Source organism: Zerene cesonia, chromosome 28, assembly GCF_012273895.1.
Source record: "Zerene cesonia ecotype Mississippi chromosome 28, Zerene_cesonia_1.1, whole genome shotgun sequence".
Lineage (NCBI taxonomy): Eukaryota > Metazoa > Arthropoda > Insecta > Lepidoptera > Pieridae > Zerene > Zerene cesonia.
Genome location: NC_052129.1, coordinates 4,514,881 through 4,535,318, shown reverse-complemented (window position 1 = coordinate 4,535,318; position 20,438 = coordinate 4,514,881). Strand labels below are relative to the sequence as shown.

General features: G+C 33.8%; 1 protein-coding gene across 2 annotated transcripts in view; it reads right to left on the bottom strand.

The window, feature by feature from the left end:
* Window positions 1–20,438, bottom strand: part of LOC119837626 (forkhead box protein P1) — a 61,805-nt gene that overhangs the window by 27,744 nt on the left and 13,623 nt on the right. For both annotated transcript variants that reach the window (XM_038363306.1, XM_038363307.1), the window contains exons 2-3: window positions 14,476–14,672; window positions 10,203–10,229 (exon numbers count right to left, since the gene is read on the bottom strand). In XM_038363306.1, the coding sequence (XP_038219234.1) occupies window positions 10,203–10,229; window positions 14,476–14,523 (75 nt within the window). In that variant the 5' untranslated portion in view covers window positions 14,524–14,672. The remainder of the gene's footprint in view (window positions 1–10,202; window positions 10,230–14,475; window positions 14,673–20,438) is intronic.

Sequence of the window (20,438 nt, the reverse complement as noted above, 5' to 3'; positions counted from 1 at the left end):
GGTGATCGGTCGTTTTGGAAATCTTTGGGGGAGGCCTATGTCCAACAGTGGACGTCCTAAAAGGCTGCAACGAACGAATACTTAATACTGGAAAATATGAAATTATGGGATGGATTATCAATTTGTGACTACACTATCTGATAGATAAATAACTAAACTTTCAAATCAAGATACACTATCTGATAGATAAAATTCAAATTGTCAGAACTAGACCAAATTTAAATGAAACTGCATAGGAGGCATCATTTTTCAAAAAAAAAAAATCATCAAAATTGATTCACGCAGTCAAATGTACTGAGATAACAAAGTCAAATAAAGAAAAATAACCTCCACCTTTTTTGAAATTAGTTGAAAAAGATCACCGTCGTCCTGAAAGGGGAATTACCACTTCAGATCCTATGGTCCCACCAAATGACAATTTAACTGCAATTCGGAAGTTTTAAGCATTTTATAAGATTAAGCTCATTAAGAATCTCATCTCATCTCAAAACAATCTATTAGATGATAAGGGTATATAAATAAAGGGTATATAACTTAGTCAATGTATGTGTGTGCGTGAATCTGATATTGTGGTACTTTCTTTGATAAATTAATGTTAAATGCATAAATTACATAATTTAGTAAAGCTCAGTCTTCAGTATTTAGCTTGATATCAATAATTAAATTTAATTTATGAACTGAATTTATTTTAGTTTTTCATAGCAAAAATTAGTGAATTTGTAAGACAATCAGTATAGTATATTTTACTATTTTATTCAGAATTATAATTACTAAATCGCATCGAATTTCATCAAGTTTTCAACCAACGTTAAAAAATTAAAAAGGAATGCCTCAAGTCGACTGTGCTTTTTGTGGTTTTGTCACTAAATATTTTCGTAGATTTTTAACTGATTGACCTGTATATCCTATTATCCTACATCCTATTCTATCTTATCTTATCCTACTATCCTACTCCTACTATAATTGTAAATGCGAAAGTTTATAAAGATGTGTGTGTTTGTTGTTCTTTCACGCAAAAACTACTGAACCGATTGCAATGAAATTTGGTACGTAGACAGCTGGACAACTGGGATAACATATAACTTTTTATCCCGATATTCCTACAGGAACGGACTTGCGCGGGTGAAAACGCGGGGCGCAGCTAGTATAATGATTAGTAACTGATTTTAACGCGTTTCCCCAGTTAAAACTAGTTGTAACGAATATTTAGTTACAACTAGATTTAAAATAGAGATTGGAATCCGATAAAGTGTCTCCAATTTGTAAGACACATAAAATAAATTTTAATAATATGCAATTTATTATGCAATGACAATAAAAATCGAAGCAAGAATTTTTATTAAATAAACTGACAACAAATAAATTATATTGATACGATTTGAGACATGATCTTATGTAAATGTTATCAAAATAATCTTCCAAACGCTTTATTTCACTCCTCCAAATAGATCTATTTTTTATTTTAATATACAGACTAGCTGTTGCCCGCAGCTTCGCTCGTTCATCAAAATCCTCTCGTAGCGGATAGCCTAGATGCCAAATTACAGATTTAAGACAACAAAAGTCTGATAACTTTTAGTTTTAATGAAACGGTATTTTCATCTATTCGACCTTTCATTTGATATCCATACTGCCTAGCTACATCGAAATACGTCCAGCGGTTTGGGTCCTAGGGCGTACATACACGCGCACGCAAAATATTACTCTCCTTCTGTCGCTGTCGGTTATAAAAACGCACCCACTAGTTCCACTTACTTCTTTGAAAATCATCATCAGGTTGCTTCCTCCAACCTGATGATAATGTTTCAAAAACCAGTCGTTATTAACATACTTTTACAGCTTCAACTGTATGTTTGTATGCTTGTATGTCCACCATTAGACTCGATTTTGACCCACTTCAAACGGAACTTTAATTCATACTATGTACTCTCATCAAGGTTCGGTGACGGTATAATAATTTCATGAGTTTATCTTATTATCCCTTAATATATGAATCCCTATATGGTCATCCCTTGGTCACGCGATCACATGTGAACGGCTAGGCCCATTTCAAAAATTCTTTCACTATTAGAATGCTGCAAACATTGGCTATATATATACCAGGGTTGAAACCGGTACAAAAAGTCAGTCTTTAATAATAAAAAGTATATGAAACTGGTCAACTGATTGCGTCTTTATTTTCGATGAATCTATTGTATTTATTTATAAACGTCAATTGTTATATAAGCAGGAGTATTGACGTCTTACATTTTATGTTAATCCGGGAATTTTGGAATTAAGTCAAGGCTATAATCTAGGTCCTAAGTTTATGAATAAACATTAATGCATTGATAGTCTATATGAAGTTTGTGAGTAGAGTTTGTGTGATGCACCAATGGAAAACTACTGGAACTATTTCAAACATGAATGAATGAATAACACCAAACATTCTTTCACCACGGCCCTAAGTGGTACCTACCACCACTGAGGGGCTCGCAGATGTGTACTACCCAGCTCCAGTACCCTTCAATAAAGCGGCTCGATGGAACACTTGGGGTTTTGGTAGGAATCCAACATGACCCACAGCTCCTTGCGCCCCGGGGGCCGTGGGCAAGATTTCCCCACAAAAAAGGGGGACATATCTACCGCCTTATCTGCCGGATCAATTATACGAGGCCCCCGGATTTCCAGCACTTTGATGAGCGATATTTCAGATAACTGTTTGGTTTGGGGGGCCCCACCACAAATTTTACTCAGGGCTCCCAATGCTGCGCCACTGCCTATCAATGTATACGTGATCCTATAGTACTAAAGTGTACACATGTACCACGGGCGCAGCCGGGACGGACCGCTTGTAAATATTTGTAGATTTATTTCAAGATACTTTGAATTTTCTATTTTGAGTCAATTTACACATAAATGACAAACCGTATTAATTAATTGGACAATAGAAATGGTAATCAGTTATTATATTATAATGATATTATCATAAACAATATGTATTTCTATTATTCTAAATGTATCTATGTAAATGTTTGTTATCGTCCTTATACCTCATATATAATCAAAAATAATGATCTTGTTTTTTATGTCTGAAACCGTCTGTGTGTCTGTGTGATCGTCTGTCACCAGGCTGTATAACATGAACCGTAATAGTAAACACAGATAAGTGAATTTTTCAGCGATGATGTATTCCTAGGGAAAGCAATGGTTAGTACGGGCGTAAATTGGATGGGTGACCAATTTTTTTGGCGTTGCTCTTTAGCTTATTCGTATGGAACTCTTAGTGTGACCGATTTAATAATAAGATAAGATTTTAATGAATAAATTAATAACCTACTTCTAATATATCATAGTAGCATTTTTACAAGAATGTTTCTGTATAAAATATTATATGAAACGAATACGTAATTTCATTTACAAGTCCCTGTGCTGTAATGAAACGTTACTAAATAATTACTCTTTTGTTTCAATACAGCTAGTAAAAAGTAATTAACTAGAATATTTTAAATTACGAATTCAAAGGCGGGTTGTTGGTTTTTTTAATTACACATAGGTCTATTTATAAACTTCTATATTAGCTTGCTTATAAATACGTCCTACATACGATATAAATGTATTTAATTTTACGCAAATTCTTGGTTATCTTTACATATTAAAAAGTTCCGTATAATTTATTATTCCAAGTCCATTTTTAAATTTAAACTATTATTAGATGGAATTAGACAATAGATTAAAACAAGTATTATTTTTAAACCTGGCATTGAAAGACAAACATATATTTAAACACACTACAAATTTTTGTAGCTAGAAAAAATCTGATATAGAAATCGTATTTAGAACATATTCATTAAAATTAAATATCTAATATCGAATAAGACAATTCTGAGGAAAACCAGTTTAAACCAGCCAGTTCGATTATTGTAACTTAAAAAATCATAATTCCATATGCTAATTTACACGAATTAAAAAAAAAATAAGACGAATGTCATCATGAAGTTTATATTTCGAACGCAAAAAGCTCGTCTCTTATCAGCTGTTCAATGCAGCGCTGAGTAGGGGCTCGCGATTGGCTGCCCGCTTATAAGCGACAACCGTGATTGGTCGGGAGCACATGAGCGACGAACCACGTGCTTATAAGTTACAACTTTAAAACTTTTCCGCGGCATTTTCACGGTGCGTTCGTTTTTTGAATTAGTTTTGATTTTTAATATTGTAGTAACCATTGCTGAATAACTAATTTTTCTATGAATGCTGTTTATTTCGAAATGTATTGTGAAATGTTATTTGTATTTATAATATTGATGATGTGATTGAAATTTAAAATTTTGGATTTATCTACTTACGTATAATTGAATCATTTCCAAAACCACCAAAATAATAAATAATAATTCGGCCGCAATAAAATCAAACCCGACGCGAACTCAAAAAAATGAACCCAACAAACATCACTCACGGCGCATTAAATTCGCGAAAATATCTCCATAATTAATCAGTATTACGACAGATTAAAAAAAAACCGACACTATACAGCGACAAAAACTACCACTCATAAGTTCCGACGCGGATGCAGTTCGGAATGCAAATTATTTACAACACTGCAGCGCGGTGCATTTCAATAAAATACAAACGAAAATAACGTACACGGCAACCGAACCTACTGGCTACAGTGTATCCAATAAAAAAAATTATTTGCTTGGAAAGCGCGCATCTAAACAATACACAACAGCCTTCGACGCGGCGGCAACAACAATGCTTCGTCGAAATAAGCAAGAAATATTTAACTACCGGCGCGGGGAGGGGCGGCACTGCCCTCAGTATTGGCGCTACGGCTGTGGTAGTTATAGTTTACGTGATACACAGCTCAAATACAAATAATATAAACATTTCAGCCGAGCATGCGCGGTGGCAGCAGACAGGGACGCAACGACGCTGACGGTCGACGCGTCCAACTACCGATACAGTATAAATAACAGCAAAAACACACGAAATTGAACTAGATTTATAAGCTTCTAGATATGTTGTAGTGGATTCGTTAAATTGCTTTTTTATAGATTAATTTGCATATTTCTGACAGGGCAGCGGCTCGGGCCGCGCGCATGCGCGCTGGCGCCGGCAACAATGCTATCGATGATTCCAAATATTTGAATTTTTCTTGCAGTTTTTTAAACAGCGAATAGAACACGCAGAAAGCAGATATATTGTTTCACAGTAACATACTGAATTATACGCAGTAGACATTAACTATTTCGTTTTAAAACGAAACAATAAAATAATGAGATGTATTGATTTAACAGGAATAATTTAAGGGTTAGTTCTGGATCATGGGGATGATAAAGGTCTGCAATCAGTTGTGGATTGTAACAATAAATATGTAGACATATTTATTTCAATTATTATAATTCGATAGTATTGGTTTGCGCATGCGCGACTGCAATAACACCGTTGTGAATATGCTGTAAAAAAGTTAAGAGCTCTGAATTATTTTTTAATCGTAATACATCTATACTTAATATTAAAAAGCTGAAGAGTTTTTTTTATTTGTTTGAACGCACAAATCTCAGGAACTACTGGTCCGATTGGAAAAATTCTTTCAGTGTTAGATAGCCCATTTATTGAGTAAGGCTATATTTGTACCACGTGCGAAGCCTGGGCGAACCGCTTGTATTTTATGTATGAGCGGGTAACTGAGACTGGTTTGCCTGATGGTAAACTATCACTACCACTCTTGAACAGCAGAAGTAATGCCTTTGCGAATGCACTGCCCGCTTAAAGGGTTAATGGATAAGAAAAGGATTGACGACTGGGAAGGGTGAGGAAAAGGAACCGGCCTGCATATGTGATAGAATGAGGTCATATAGTTATGACCTGAGGTATAGATTTAGATAGATAATCAAAAAAACTAACTTAATCACGTACCAACCATACTAGCCTGTATCTGTGAGCTATATCATTTATTGCGTTTTGGAGTAAATAAAATACAATTGTATGTAAGTACATGCATAATATCAAAATAATTGTGGGATGATTATTATTGGCAAGTATTTAATTTGTAAAATATTCAGAATTTCATTCCTTGCTGTTATTATAAATGCGAGTGTGTTTATTTATGTTTCTTTTTCGTAGCGAGTGGTTTTATGATATGACTTTTGTACCTCGAAAGTGAGATAGACTACTTTTAACACATATTAATTTGGCAACTATATATATAACTAAACAAAACGTTTAACGATATCCTACTAACCTTCTACTAATATCCTGCTTATATAATACACGTGAAAATGTGGATGGACTACGTTTGTAACTCTTTCACCCGAAAACTACTTTGCAGTTTTTGATGACACTTGGAAGTGAGTAGCTTATGTCCTAGAGCATAAGCCGTAAAAATACTTGTTTTTGTAAACTATTATTGTTGTTGTGTAGCGTTTATTTTAGATGGGTAACATTATTGTAAAGAGAATCAACTAGGTTAAAAAAACATACGTTTTATCATTTCATTTACTTTGCATTTGACGCGAGCGGCGAACATAAAGTCAAAGATCATATTTATATTTGCTACGACTAACCGAATTTTGTTCGTTGCCGAATTTCTGTGTGATAGATATTCAGTTGTAGGACATTGACTTTTTTATTAGCAATTGATTTAGTATATCGATTACTTCAGCTTTCAATGCTTACTTATTTAAGAAATTCAGCTGCCATAAAAATATTAAATAAGTGACTGAAAAGTTGTTGCGTTCTTTTGTTTCATTAATATCGAATTTCTTATCATAATTTATGTCAATTTTATCACTTACTGTATGTTAAAGTGAATTTAAATTCATTTGTTTAATGTAGAAAATTGATATTAAGTTTATTACATAAAGTGTATGTTAACATAGTCAATTTTATTTTAAATAATCTAACAACAATATTATAGTGTTATTTTAAAGCAATTATTATAAAGATTTTATACCTAGAAGCTGTAATAAAAACGTAACTTTATTGCAATTCAATGAGCATTATTCTAAAATACTCGATAAAAACATCACGTTACAATCGCCAGCGATTGGTGAACCGAATCCGAAGCAAATACAAAGCTTTGACAAATACAATATTGTCTGTGTTCTGTCGAAATTTATTTATGGCTGGTGGAAATTTACTGAAGATGGAGGCACTAGCGCTTATGAGCGAGTGGGCGGAGTCACGCCCACTGTACAGTGACGCCCTTTGCCACTTAAAAGCGACCGCCTTTACCCACAACATACAAGAGATATCAAATATTATTTTCACATATTCTCATATCATAATAACCGTTTGTATACCTCATTTGTAAATTTGAACAATATGTTCATTGGTAACTTTACAATTTGGTGATGAAACACACACCTTACTACAGACATCATGCCTTTAACATTTTATGTGACATACAAAAACAGTTAATACTAGGATTTGGGTTAAAAATAGCTTTATTTTAATAACAATACATTATAATTGTATAAGTAATAAACACATTTTTTTTTTGTTACAACGGGCAAGTGAACTAATGGTTTACCTGATCGTAACGAATCACATCTGCCCATGAATATTACAAGTATTTAGAGGAAAGGAGACATGCTTTGCCTGTTTCAAAAGGAGGGAGGGAAAGGATTGACTGTGTAATAAAGGAATAGACTGGGAAGGATAAAGGATATATGCCTCCGGCTCCCCCACTCATCGCACGAAACACAGTAGCATTCGTACAGTACTGCACGTAGGTTTTCTGTGATGTGGTGCCTACCTTCCCTGGTGCGGGCTGGCCCAATTCGTGACGAAGCGTGCTCGACTCCCACATTAAAATAATAATATTTACTTACACGTACCCCCTGAATACATCCTTATTTTTCAAGATTTCATAAAATTAAAGATAATGCAAGTAATGATTACGTATACAAATTACAAATCTAATAAAAATGTTTATAATTAAAGTGCCATCCTTAGTGGTATACATTTTAGTTTCGCTTACAAAATGATGAATCTTTAATAACTAATAATATTTCTATTTATTAAATATGTTTTAATTTTTTTAATATCTACTCTTTAAAATAAAATTGTCTCTACCATAGAGTATGTATCGGATTATTTCTGCTGTTGTTTGAGTCAAATGGGATTTTGTCGTTATTAAAAATTTAAGTGGGTGGTTACGATAAATAAAACTCATTTAAGTATATGTGAGATCTTAGGAACTGCTGGTCCAAGCAGATTCCTGTTATTAGTACGTTCAAACAAACTCGTAGGGTTATATTATAACACAGATTACTATGTCATAGGTCATATGGAATATAAAATATTCTTATAGAAGTAGGTACATCTTTATATTGTAATGTATTTCATAACTCTAATATTTTATTGAAATATTAAGGTGAAGAAAAACATCTTCGTCTCATAAGCTACACACTTTAATGGCGCTCGGAACAATAACCTAGACTATATCTAGATTCTAGATATATACGTAGCTGGGCTCTAGTTTTTAATGTATTAAAATTTGCATCTCACTGAGTTTGAAGGTGTGACATTGAGAATTTAATATGCTTAGTTGTTTTGTAAGTCCATTATTATTTTTCTAAGGTTCGGTTGGAATTTTCACAAGCATCGGATTGCGGCTTCGATCGCTTACTATCAGGATGAAAGAATAGGTTATGTACTTTACTAAAAATTTTAGTGGGGATTTATTTCGCGAAAGGGGGTATAAACCTTTTCTTCCTAAAACAGCTCTTCTTCGAAAATGAGGCTACTTTTCCACTATTCCAACACATTTATTTTATGGATATAAATAACGAACGATCTAGAAACTCCATAAACTAGTCGTCATAAAACTATGTTTGCAACCCTTTGAGTGTCGTAAAGAAAATGCTTAGGTACTGTCATTTAGAGTCTATTAAGTTTTGTGGTACTAATAAAAACTTCCCCCTTTATACTACCAGAACTAGAAAGAGTTAGTGTATTTTATTCTTTTCCATTTGAAGTCATCCTAGCAACTAAGTTAAAACGGTCAAGTGCGAGTCGGAGTCGCCACACTTAGGCACAGATAACATAATACCATACTAGAGTTAGGGTTCGGTACAAAGAAGAAAAAATTGGTCGCCCATCCAATGTGCGCAAATTGTTGGTTTCCCTTGGTTTTTATTTTTTGTTATTATAACGGCATATATATAATTTCAACTGTCTTATGGACGGACGGACAGCTAGTCTAAGTAACAACGTCTACCGTTGTACCCTTTGGCCCCGAAATCCTAAAAAATTTTACTTATGGCTACTGAAGAGAAGAGATGTGAACTCTTACATGCTAAACATAGCCCATGGCGCTATTTACAATGGATTACATGACGTTGAATATTTTTATTCTTCAAAGGCTTGAAGTTAGCTTGATAAGCGTAGCCTTCTTGCTTTCTTGCATAATATCAAAGACAAGGGATCTTCAACTTTATAACATTGGCATAGATTACTAAATAAGTAAAGTTTTTCTAATGCCACCAAACGCGTGGTGACAAATAGATATAAAAAATCTTCAGCTTTATGATATTGGGATAGATTTTTTCTATAGACACCAAATGAGTGGTGATTTAAAAGTTACGGTATATATAACAAAAATATTCGAAGCATAAATTCCTTATACAATTGTATGACGTCATCAGAAATCTCTGCTTAATCATTTGTTTATATATTTACAGTAAGACTGAGATTGTGACCCTTATTTACATTTCGGATACCGCCATTGTCGCGCAAGGCCTTACAGACTATTGTGACCTTTGACCCTTGCGAGAGATTATGGAATACTTACAAGTAACAAAGACCTTTTTGATACTTCAATTAATAGATTCAAAGGTTTATTTTAAAATTTGATAATTCTTGAAATTGTCTGGTGGTAAAAACAATTCCATTATGAACTAAAGGGACTCACGCACACATTAATGAAACAACCACAGATCTTCGGAAATCGCGCAGCCGCCTAGACGCGCGCGCAGTGTGGCCGCGCGTCCTTCCGAAGATCTGTGGAAACAACGAATCAACGGTCTCGGCCCTACCGGCTCTGTCGGTACACAGGGTCGCTCGCACACATGCGTACCCATCGTCACTCGGGAACAAAAATACGCGATTTACTTAAAATCTATTGATTGTGCTAAAAAGAAATCACTATTAAAATATCATGTTGCTTTTAGAATAATTTGAGAAAAAAATCAGAGTAAATTTTAAACAATACTTACCAGAAGAGGTAGTTGCACCATTGGTCTCTGAAAATAAATAATTAATAAATTAAAAAAGTAATGAACACGCTTTATTGTGAATTATGGAAATTGTCTCACTTGCTCCGTTACAAAATATATGTAAAGGATTTATATTAATCCTGGTGAACCTTATCAGAGTAATAAGATAAACTCAAGAAATTATTGTATCGATAGCTGCGTCCAGCGATTTCACCCGCGTAAGTACGTATCCCGCAGAAATATCGGGATAAAAAGTTACCTATATGTTATTCCAGTTGTCCAGCTGTCTACGTACCAAATTCCATTGCAATCGGTTCAGTAGTTTTTGCGTGAAAGAGTAACAAACACACACACATCCTTACAAACTTTCGCATTTATAATATTATAGTAGGAAGGATTATAGGATATAGGAAGTAGGATAGTAGGATGGATCGTTGGTAAGTGTGCAAAGTTTGAATTAACTGTCGCTTAATGTGAGTCACAATCGTGTATAATGGATACGGTTACATATAAACATACAAACGTTCAGTTGAAATTCATTTAACCGTTTTAATAAACAGCGTGTTATGACAAATCAATGACTAAGCAACAATTTTTTATTTTAGCAAACTGATACGTAACCTACTAAGTAGATCGCCTCATTGAATATTATTACCCGATTCAAAAAATTATTTAATTTAATTAAAATGCTTATAAATTAAAATTATTTAAAGAATCTAGATAAATTCGTATAATGATCGACATTATATTAATTACCTTCCCCGTTATGATAAATTATGATGTACCTACATAAATAACAATAATAAAAAATCGGCTCGTATCTTAAGCATTCGCTTCACTTAAAAGACCTAATAAAATCCAATAAAACATCTTAGCAACATAAAACACCGAAAGAGATGAGAAAACAGTTTATCTAGAACAAACATTGCCAAAATAAATGATCCCCAGACTGCCTTGACCGGTCCCCCACATTATCAATGTGATAATGTTTTAAAAATAAATCTTACGCGTTTTATACATAGATTGTTTAGTTAGTATCAGGATAAGCATTCAGAGTTATGAGGCTGTGTGTGGATAAAGGTAAGCTAATTTACTATTTTTTATGTCATAGCGGGCAACTGAGCTGGTGGGTCCTCTGATGGTAAGGGATCACCACCGCCCATGAACAATTGTAGAGGTTCACACCTCGCTGCGCTGCCAGCTTTTAAGGGGTAAGGGATAAGGAAAGCGATGTCTGGAAAGAAATGACTGGGTGGGGTCAGTAAAAGGATATGTACATGGTCACATACTTTTTTTGGGGGGAAATCTTGCATAGATACCCACGGCTTCAAAGGAAGAGGCAATGGGTTATGTCCGCTTCCTACCGACTAAAACCCAACTGTGTTCCGCCAAGGGGCCAGGTCAGCTGGTCTTACTATTTAAATATTACGGTGGAGATATGTAATAACGTATGGATGAATGTTCTTACATCCATACATATTAAACAAACTTTATTATAAATTGGAAAGAATTATGATTACAATATTTATTGACTAGTAGAGAAACGCGTAGAATCTGAGATCTGAGATCTGAAGATCGAAAGTTTGTAAGAATGTATTGATTGATTGTACACTCGCTACGTCACTCTTTCACATAAAAACCACTGAACAGATTTTGATGATACTTGGTATGGTGTAGCTTATGTACCAAAATATATAATCCATACAAATGGCTATTGCCCGCGGGTTCGGCCACGTTGCACCCGTTAATATCATAATAAACCTGGAGGTCCCGATAACTTATTGATAAATTATATTGAGTATAAACAAAGTATTATATAAACAATATTTTAATATGCCCATAACAAAGCAATGGTTGTTTTTGTTTATTTAACTTATCGTGGGCGATAGTCGCTGTAGGAACGTATGAGTATAGTATAGTATAGAGTGAAATATAATATCGATGGTAGATAAAATACTGTTAGTATATTGAGTATCATACGCGTATAATGGGCGATATAAAATAACTATAATTAGTAAGGAGGATTAAACCATTTTATACGAATTCAAAAAAAGAGGAGGTTCTTAATTCGTCTGTGGTTTTTGTTTGTTATCTCGTCACTTGTTTCTGGGTGAACCGATTATGATAGTTATATTTTTAATGTGGTGTCTCCTGTGTGGTCCCATTTAATTTGCTCCGTTCATTTGTGATTTAATTTAAGAAACGATTGCATTGTTTTTGAACAATGCAATTTCGCTTATCTCAACTTCCACAATATTTATAAAAATGGCCACGCTCGGGTAACATAGTTGTTTTCAATTGATTTTAATGTTTATAATATCGCTAGTGTGATATGGCGGAACTGTTTAGATTCCGCACCTCTCCGCCTGTTAAAAGTTTACGTTTTCATCAAATTGCTGTTTGGAAAACACGATCTCGTGTTTTATGTTCAATCTTAAATAATATGTTTTCACTAAACACATATTCAGTAGATATAGTTCCAATAGTAATTTCAACAACCGGAGTCATTCCTAAACAATTACATCGTTATCCATATCCTTTTCCTTACCCTTCCCAGTCCTTTATTCCTATCGCCAATTCCTTTCCTTTCTTAATCCCTTCCCAAAAAGTCGGCAATCCATTTGTAGAGGCATAAGGTCTGCAAAGGACCTTACGCCTCTACAAATGTTCATGGGCGGTGGTAGCGCTTACCATCAGGCGTCCCACCAGCTCCATTACCGACTGTAACATAAAAAAAAAAAATGTTTTCACTAGCTGCACCCGGCAAACGCTGTTCTGTCTGACTCTTATCATTTATGAAAAATAGATGTTGGCCGATTCTCATAGATACCGGATAAGCACAAAAAATTTCATCAAAATTGGTCAAGCCGTTTCGGAGGAGTATGGCAACGAAAAATGCGACACGAGACTTTTATATATTAGATTTGCAAATGTTTTTATGGACGTTAAATATATTATATACTCGCTATACGGCGGCGTTACTCGCGTGATGACCGGGTAATGTGCTAATCCAGACAAGAATCTATCTGTACCAAATTTCAAACAGATACGATAAGTTGTTTTCGCGTAAAAAAGTCAACAAACATCCATACATCCATCCATATATCCATCCATACTTACAAACTTTCATAATATTAGTTGGATTCTGTAATTTACAAATATAAATTTGTAAGTTACAGAATGTCATAAATTGTTTAATCACATAAGTGATATGTTATTTAATCACATAAACATTTTTCTGGTATCTTCTTTCTATTAAAGAGAAAATGTAATGTCGGTGGATTGCACAGATTATTGAAATTGTTGTCATTTGGACATAGTCATTTGGGGCTAGAATGTGGAGTCACACCTAGCCTCCTTTCTGGATTATTTCTTTGTAGTTGGTTAGTCCAAGTGAGGATTAGACACAATCACTATTCTATTCAGTCATAATGACAGAAGACATAAAACCTTTTAGGAACTGTAAATGAATATATAAACGAGATTATTTTTATTTTATCAGGTTATCTCCTAAAAGGATGTTCTATGTTCTGTATTTTTTTATTGCTTGCCCAAAAAGTTTAATATGAAATTTTGATTATAATTTAAGTGAAATATATTTAAGTTGCTACAAAATAACTCATAAAATGTATTATTTTCATGGACTGATTAATTCTTATTCGATTTCATAGTGGAATTTATAGATTTTTCAATCACTACATAGTTTAAAACAAGGTTGCTTTCTGTCATATATGTGTGTGTGTCTGTATGTTTAGATCTTTAAAATTACGCAACAGAATTTGACGGATTTTTTTTTAATAAATAGAGTGATCCAAGAAAAAGTTTTACATTTATAATAACATCTATTAAACTTCTCCGAAATTAACGCGTGCGAAGCCGCGGGCAATAGCTAGTTTTTAATATATCTCAAATTCCTTGTATTTTTAACATTGGCTGCTACCAGTGTTAAAAATATGTTTTTCCACTTAAAAGTGCAAGCTCATCAATATGATCGCAAGTCATTGGAATTTTCTTTATCGAAACAGCTTCCTCGTTTGAAGGATATTTTTTGCATAAAAGGCCTCAGAATAAAGCTATTATTCATCGTGTTAAATGTTGAAAATAAAGCGGCCGTAGTAATCGATTAATTGCATGAGTAGAAAAAAACATATTTTTTTTAGATATTGGTGATATTAATATAAAAATATAAATAATTGGATAAAAATCTTCTCTCCCATTACATAAGTCACTCATGATGGTTAAAATGTATTCAGAGATAGCAAGTTCCACTTACCGTTTCATCTATTTTTTGATTATCGTCTTCATCTCGCTGGAGACACATCCAGATATCACAAATAATATGAGTCACTACACAGCAATAGTCAATATACAATATTAAAAGTCAGTGACCACATACGGCACCCGGCGGCACACCTTGGTCGTTCTCTTGAAATGACTGAAGCGATACGGGTCCAATGTTTTGAATACAATCTGTAACAGAACAGAAAAACAATAATAAACTCGACTGCCAGTGGCAATAGCTTTAAGTATGTTAAGTAAGGGTTACGGTGAGAGCCACGCACTCAAATTCATGTCAAAAATCGACCTTAAGCTTTTGGAAATAAGAACACATTTGGCCCACATGTTTAAAACAGATGGTGGATGCTTACATTTTTTAATAGAATCCTAGATAATTTTAATGTTTGTCTAAACATATACTTTATTATTATTGACGTTTTAAGCAGTAATGGAGTTGGGACGGGATGTAACAACGAGTTCAAGCTATTCGCCGTAGCTGGCACATGCTAACAAATAAAGTATTTTTAAATAATATCACGAAAAGATCGTATGACGCAAATAAACATAAATTATGTGAACCGTATTGACTGTTGGAGACAACATCACGAACAGATTATTGTAGATATTAGATTTAGCACGTTCGTTCACCTTTAGTACTGATTCTTGTAAATATTTTAGCACATTTGCCAATTTGTTGTTAGGAAAAATGAAAGGTACGTTTAATGAAGCTCGTGTTAACATGTACGTTTAATGAAACTAATGTTAACAACATAAATTATATATGACAGCGATATGATATAACTGGATATTCTGTGATCTACCTGTATATAATCATTGGGATTGAATTATTAACTGTGTGGAGATAGTTGTATACCTAAGCATTGTTGTCCTTATAGAATCGTTTACTTTAGGTATAGATGGCGTTGCTTTAAATATTAAGAAGGAATAGCTGCTACATACAAGCCATTGTTATGTTATTTGATGGCGAACGAAAGCATCATGAGGAAACCGACATGTCGAAAAATCAAAAGTTCGACGACATGTGACATCTAGCAACCGTGGCTGTATCTTGGCCAACGTGGTGGATTAAAGCGTAGAACCCTCTTAGGAGGCTGATGATGAAGACAATGATGATGTTTGTAGTTTTGTGTAACTAACAAACATACATCTATCTTACAAACTATCGCGTTTTAACAATTACTAGGATGAATGCTTACAGGTATACCATCTCTTCAATACGTACTTTCAGCAACGTTCCTCAAAAACCAGATAAACAGTTAAAGAACTCTTAATGAAACTCCTCTCTTCTTTTTAATACCATACTGAATCTACATGGATACCCACTATCGAGTAAAACCCTTTCACAGACTATACATCTAGTCTAGATACTGCTGTTAGCCAATAAATTGAACATAATAGTTAGCCATAAACACCTTTGCAAATAAGTCGACCGTGTGTCAAGCCAGCTCATAGATTCCCCTAATTTCAAGTATTGCTAAGTCGATGAAACATGTTTAATTACGTATGTTCAATGTAATTTATGTGTCAACACGGAAATTCGAGGCATTGTATAAATAAATTTGCATTTGGCGAAGGTCACTTCTATTTATTGCGATTATTTAAATAATTAAATTCGTAAAACGGTCAAAGGACGCGAATTCATAGTAGCTTTACACGTGTTTTCATGTCTGTCTGTGCGGATAGCCTTGAAGATTGGACGTGTATGAAGTAATATTGCGGCAAACGCGTTTTCACAAATAAATCTAATTTTTTTTTTTTATTCTTATTAGATCACACTTTTAGTTGCCTTTTTAACTGTATGGTAAATATTAATTGTCTGTGATGTAAGTCTCTCTTTACTGTATTTTTATGTCATTAAGTTAACAATAGTATTTATATCAAGAATATATTATACTAGCTGCGCCCCGCGGTTTCACCCGCGTAAGTCCGTATCCCATAGGAATATCGGGATAAAAAGTTGCCTATATGATATTCCAGTTGTCCAGCTTTCTACGTACCAAATTTCATTGCAATCGGTTCAGTAGTTTTTGCGTGAAAGAGCAACAAACACACACACATCCTTACAAACTTTCGCATTTATAATATTAGTAGGATAGTATATTCCCATATTGTAATATTCGATTGAAGTTCATTATCGAAAAATGGAACGTAATACGATTACTCAAACATGACACAGCTCAACCAAACACCTAAATTGTTATTCAAAACAACGAAACATAGCCCCCCCAACACAGTATGGCCTTGCATTGCAAGCGTTATGGCACGTCTGTATACAAGCTATATAAATAAACATATTTTTAATCGTAAGCCTTTTGGCTTTTGGTTTCTAAACATTGATTACTATTACCTGCCAGTTTAAATGTTTTAAATAATCAATGTAACTAGCTGAGCCTGCGGTTTTACATGGATGCACTTCATAAAATCGCGTAGTTAATCACTATTAACTACACTACCACTGATACATGAAGTATATGTATCCCATATGGATATTACAATTCAAATTCCGCCCTTATCCTACCCTCTTAAGTTTTATTTTCGCAACAATAAGCCAAAACCGTTATAATACAACAATGTATACAGTTTAATACTATATCAAGTAAAGGACGTATCTTTTTACATTTTGACAAAATTGACCCCCATTCGCGATTCACTATCACTATAGACTAGACGGCGCCTCTAACCTACTGGATGCCGTGTGGACTGTGGTCTTTTGTTGTGTATTCTTATATTCAAATAGATTAAAATTACTTTTACCATATAAGTGGGGTCCTGTCTTGCCACCTTCTTTGTATTGCTAATATCCAAACTAATATGACCTCGGAGGATATCCATAGAATGATAATATAAAGTGGTAAATTTTTTAACTTTTTATGGTGGGAAATAACCTTCACAAGTAGTGATCTGATCACGAAATATGTGCCGCTAACAGAGAGCTATTATTTAGTAGTAAGATATGCTATATTTTATTCTAGTTAAAGCCAAGAAAAGCCGGGAAAGTTTCAATCAAAGCAAAATCATAATACATGTTTCGCGTTCAACACGTTTAAAAAGGTGATAATGGTGTAAGAAAATAAAATCTCTGTTTTGATAAAATAAATAGAGGATAATAATAAGTATAATTGTGTAAAGTATACACCTTCACCGTCTAAAACCCAAACTACAGATAATAATATAAATTATTTAATACTTTACCCCAAAACTATCTAACTAACCACACAAAATCAAACTGTAGAAAATCCAAATTGACAATCACGCCATCTATGCAACCACATATGAACTGCTATGCATTCATAAATCGCAGAACATGAAACACTGCCATCTATTTAACACACCGTGAATCGTTGTTGTTTTTTTTAACGTCACGCCTGTTGCATAGCCGGCCGATTGTTTACACAACACAAAAGACCCCTGTTTGTTTTTCGCTAGACGTTTCCTGGTTTGTTTTGTGTGAACTCGTTTTAATGTGTGCGTGTGTTTTCACAGCCGCCTATGTGTTTAAGCATTGTACACAAAGTGTTGTTTGCACGTTTCGAGCCGGTAATAAATTTTGTCTTGTAGTTATTTTATGTGGTTATAACAGCTGAAGATCCATTATGTGTCGTTTGAACTACATAGTATTGTTAAAACGTTTGTTGTCTCATATATTTAAATGTATTGACAGAAAACTTATATCTTAAATTATTATGGACGTGCCAAATATTCAGATGTTTATCTTTACAACTTAGCATACATAACGTAGATACAACATTTATATTTAGATTTTTTAAAAATGTTTATTCTATCATTATTATCTTCATTATCATAAAGTGTATATTTAAACCTGTGATACAATTATAGCTGTGTTATCTTTGATTGTATATTGATGTCTACGTCTGTCTTATTATCGTAATATATTGATTGAAACAGTCCGCAATTTATGAAAAACATATTATCAACATTCCTCAAATTTTTCTTTCATTTTATCTTTACTAGCTTTTGACAAAAAAGCCAGTCTGAATTCTCTCCAATAGTTCCGTTCCTATGGGATCTCAGAGATAAAAACTCTACTGTGTCCTTTATCGAGTCCCAAACAATCTATGTATTTCATTTAACATCATATAAGTAAATCGGTTCAGTAGTTTAGCGTAATAAAGACACATACTGTCAGATTACTTGGCATTTATAATATTAGAAGGGTGGCCGTAGGTCCAAATGATAATCATATCGTTATATGCTGTTATAGGTTTTTAGAAAATTCTTCAAATTTTCTAGATCATTCCACTTCTATTTCCTTCCGCGCCGTTTGAATCGCCTACTAATGGTTTACTTAGGTTAGATTCGATACGTGGAAAACGTACTCAACAATAAATACTTTATTATTCATGTTTATCATCTCAATTTGTTAATAATGTAAGAGTATTCTACATATGGTTCGCAATGGAATGTAGGTATGTTATCCAGGCTCATATGTATAACATTATGTCCCTGAGAGGCAAATAAAATAAATGAAATATTAAAAAATACATCGCTTGAATGAGATCAACAGCAATTACAAACACGCTTATTGTTATAATAAAACAAAGACGATAAATTAATTGTTTATTTAAAAAATATCTCTTATCAACATTTATGTAATTATAAATATTCGCAAACGAATAAACACAAATCGTGATAAGGTTAAAAATTGGTCAAGTACACAGCGAGATAAATTTGAGGGTAAGTCATTGGAAAACCGGAAATCTGCCGATCTTTTGAAATCAAACGTGAGGTGTATCTGGTTCGAACCGGTTCTCGATCATTTCATCGCTCGTTGATGGATGGAACAACGTGGGTGTGACAATAAAATAATTAATTTTACGCAGTATTATTCAACTAGCATTGCGCTAGCTGCTTCGACCGCGTATTCCAAGGAATTAGTTGAGACTGGCCTGGACTTACATAGCCGGCGTTCCCATCGGATTATGAAAACTATTTTGCATATTTTCTCGTGTCTTGAAACTATTTTCGTAATAAATTTCATGCAAATCGGTTAAGTGGTTTAGGCGTAAAGAATTAACAAACTGATAGAGTTACTTTCGCATTTATTGGTAGCGATGTACATATCATCCAATTATAATACTATTTTGAGTATGTTAAAACATTCAAGATAATATTATGTGCTAAAATAATGTTACTTTAGTTTTTGTGACTTGAAAAAACTCGAAACAAATGGAGTTTCAGAAACGACTTAGGCCTTGCATTTAACATTTTTTGTAACTTTTTCGTTTAACAATTTCCACGTGTTTTTCGATTCACATAATTATAAATACATATAACAGAGGCTAATTTTAATGCAACTCTATACTTGTAGTCGCACAGACTAGCTGTTCTCCCCGGCTTCGCCCGCGATACGCTTATGTCACTCAGTGATATTGCAGCTTTCTAATGTAGAAAGAATTGTTTAAATCGATCCAGCGGTTTTTGCTCAAAAACCTTGCAAGAATAGATAAATGCTTTTATTCTTTATAATATACTAGCTTTTGCCTCAGGCTGCGCACGCGTTAATGCGGAGTAGTCTAAAATATGTTATACATATAAACCTTAATCTAAAATCACTCTATCTATAATAAAAATCCCCACCAAAATCCGTTGCGTAGTTTTAAACTTTTAAGCATACATAGGAACATAGGGACAGAGAAAGCGACTCTGTTTCATACTATGTAGTGAAGTGGAGATAAAAACTCATCACTGATCCACATATAACATTCAAAGTTCCATTAAATGAAAACACAAAGGAGTTAAACAACAAGTTGTGTACAAAGCCAGCAATTATTTACCACTTATGCAATTATCTTGCGAAACGAAACAATGGACTATGGGAAAATGCTCGCCTTTCCTAACCCGATATACTTAGTCTGGCCATAAATACTGTTACACTTAATTATAAAAAAATATTACATTTGAATTTCGAATCTGTCA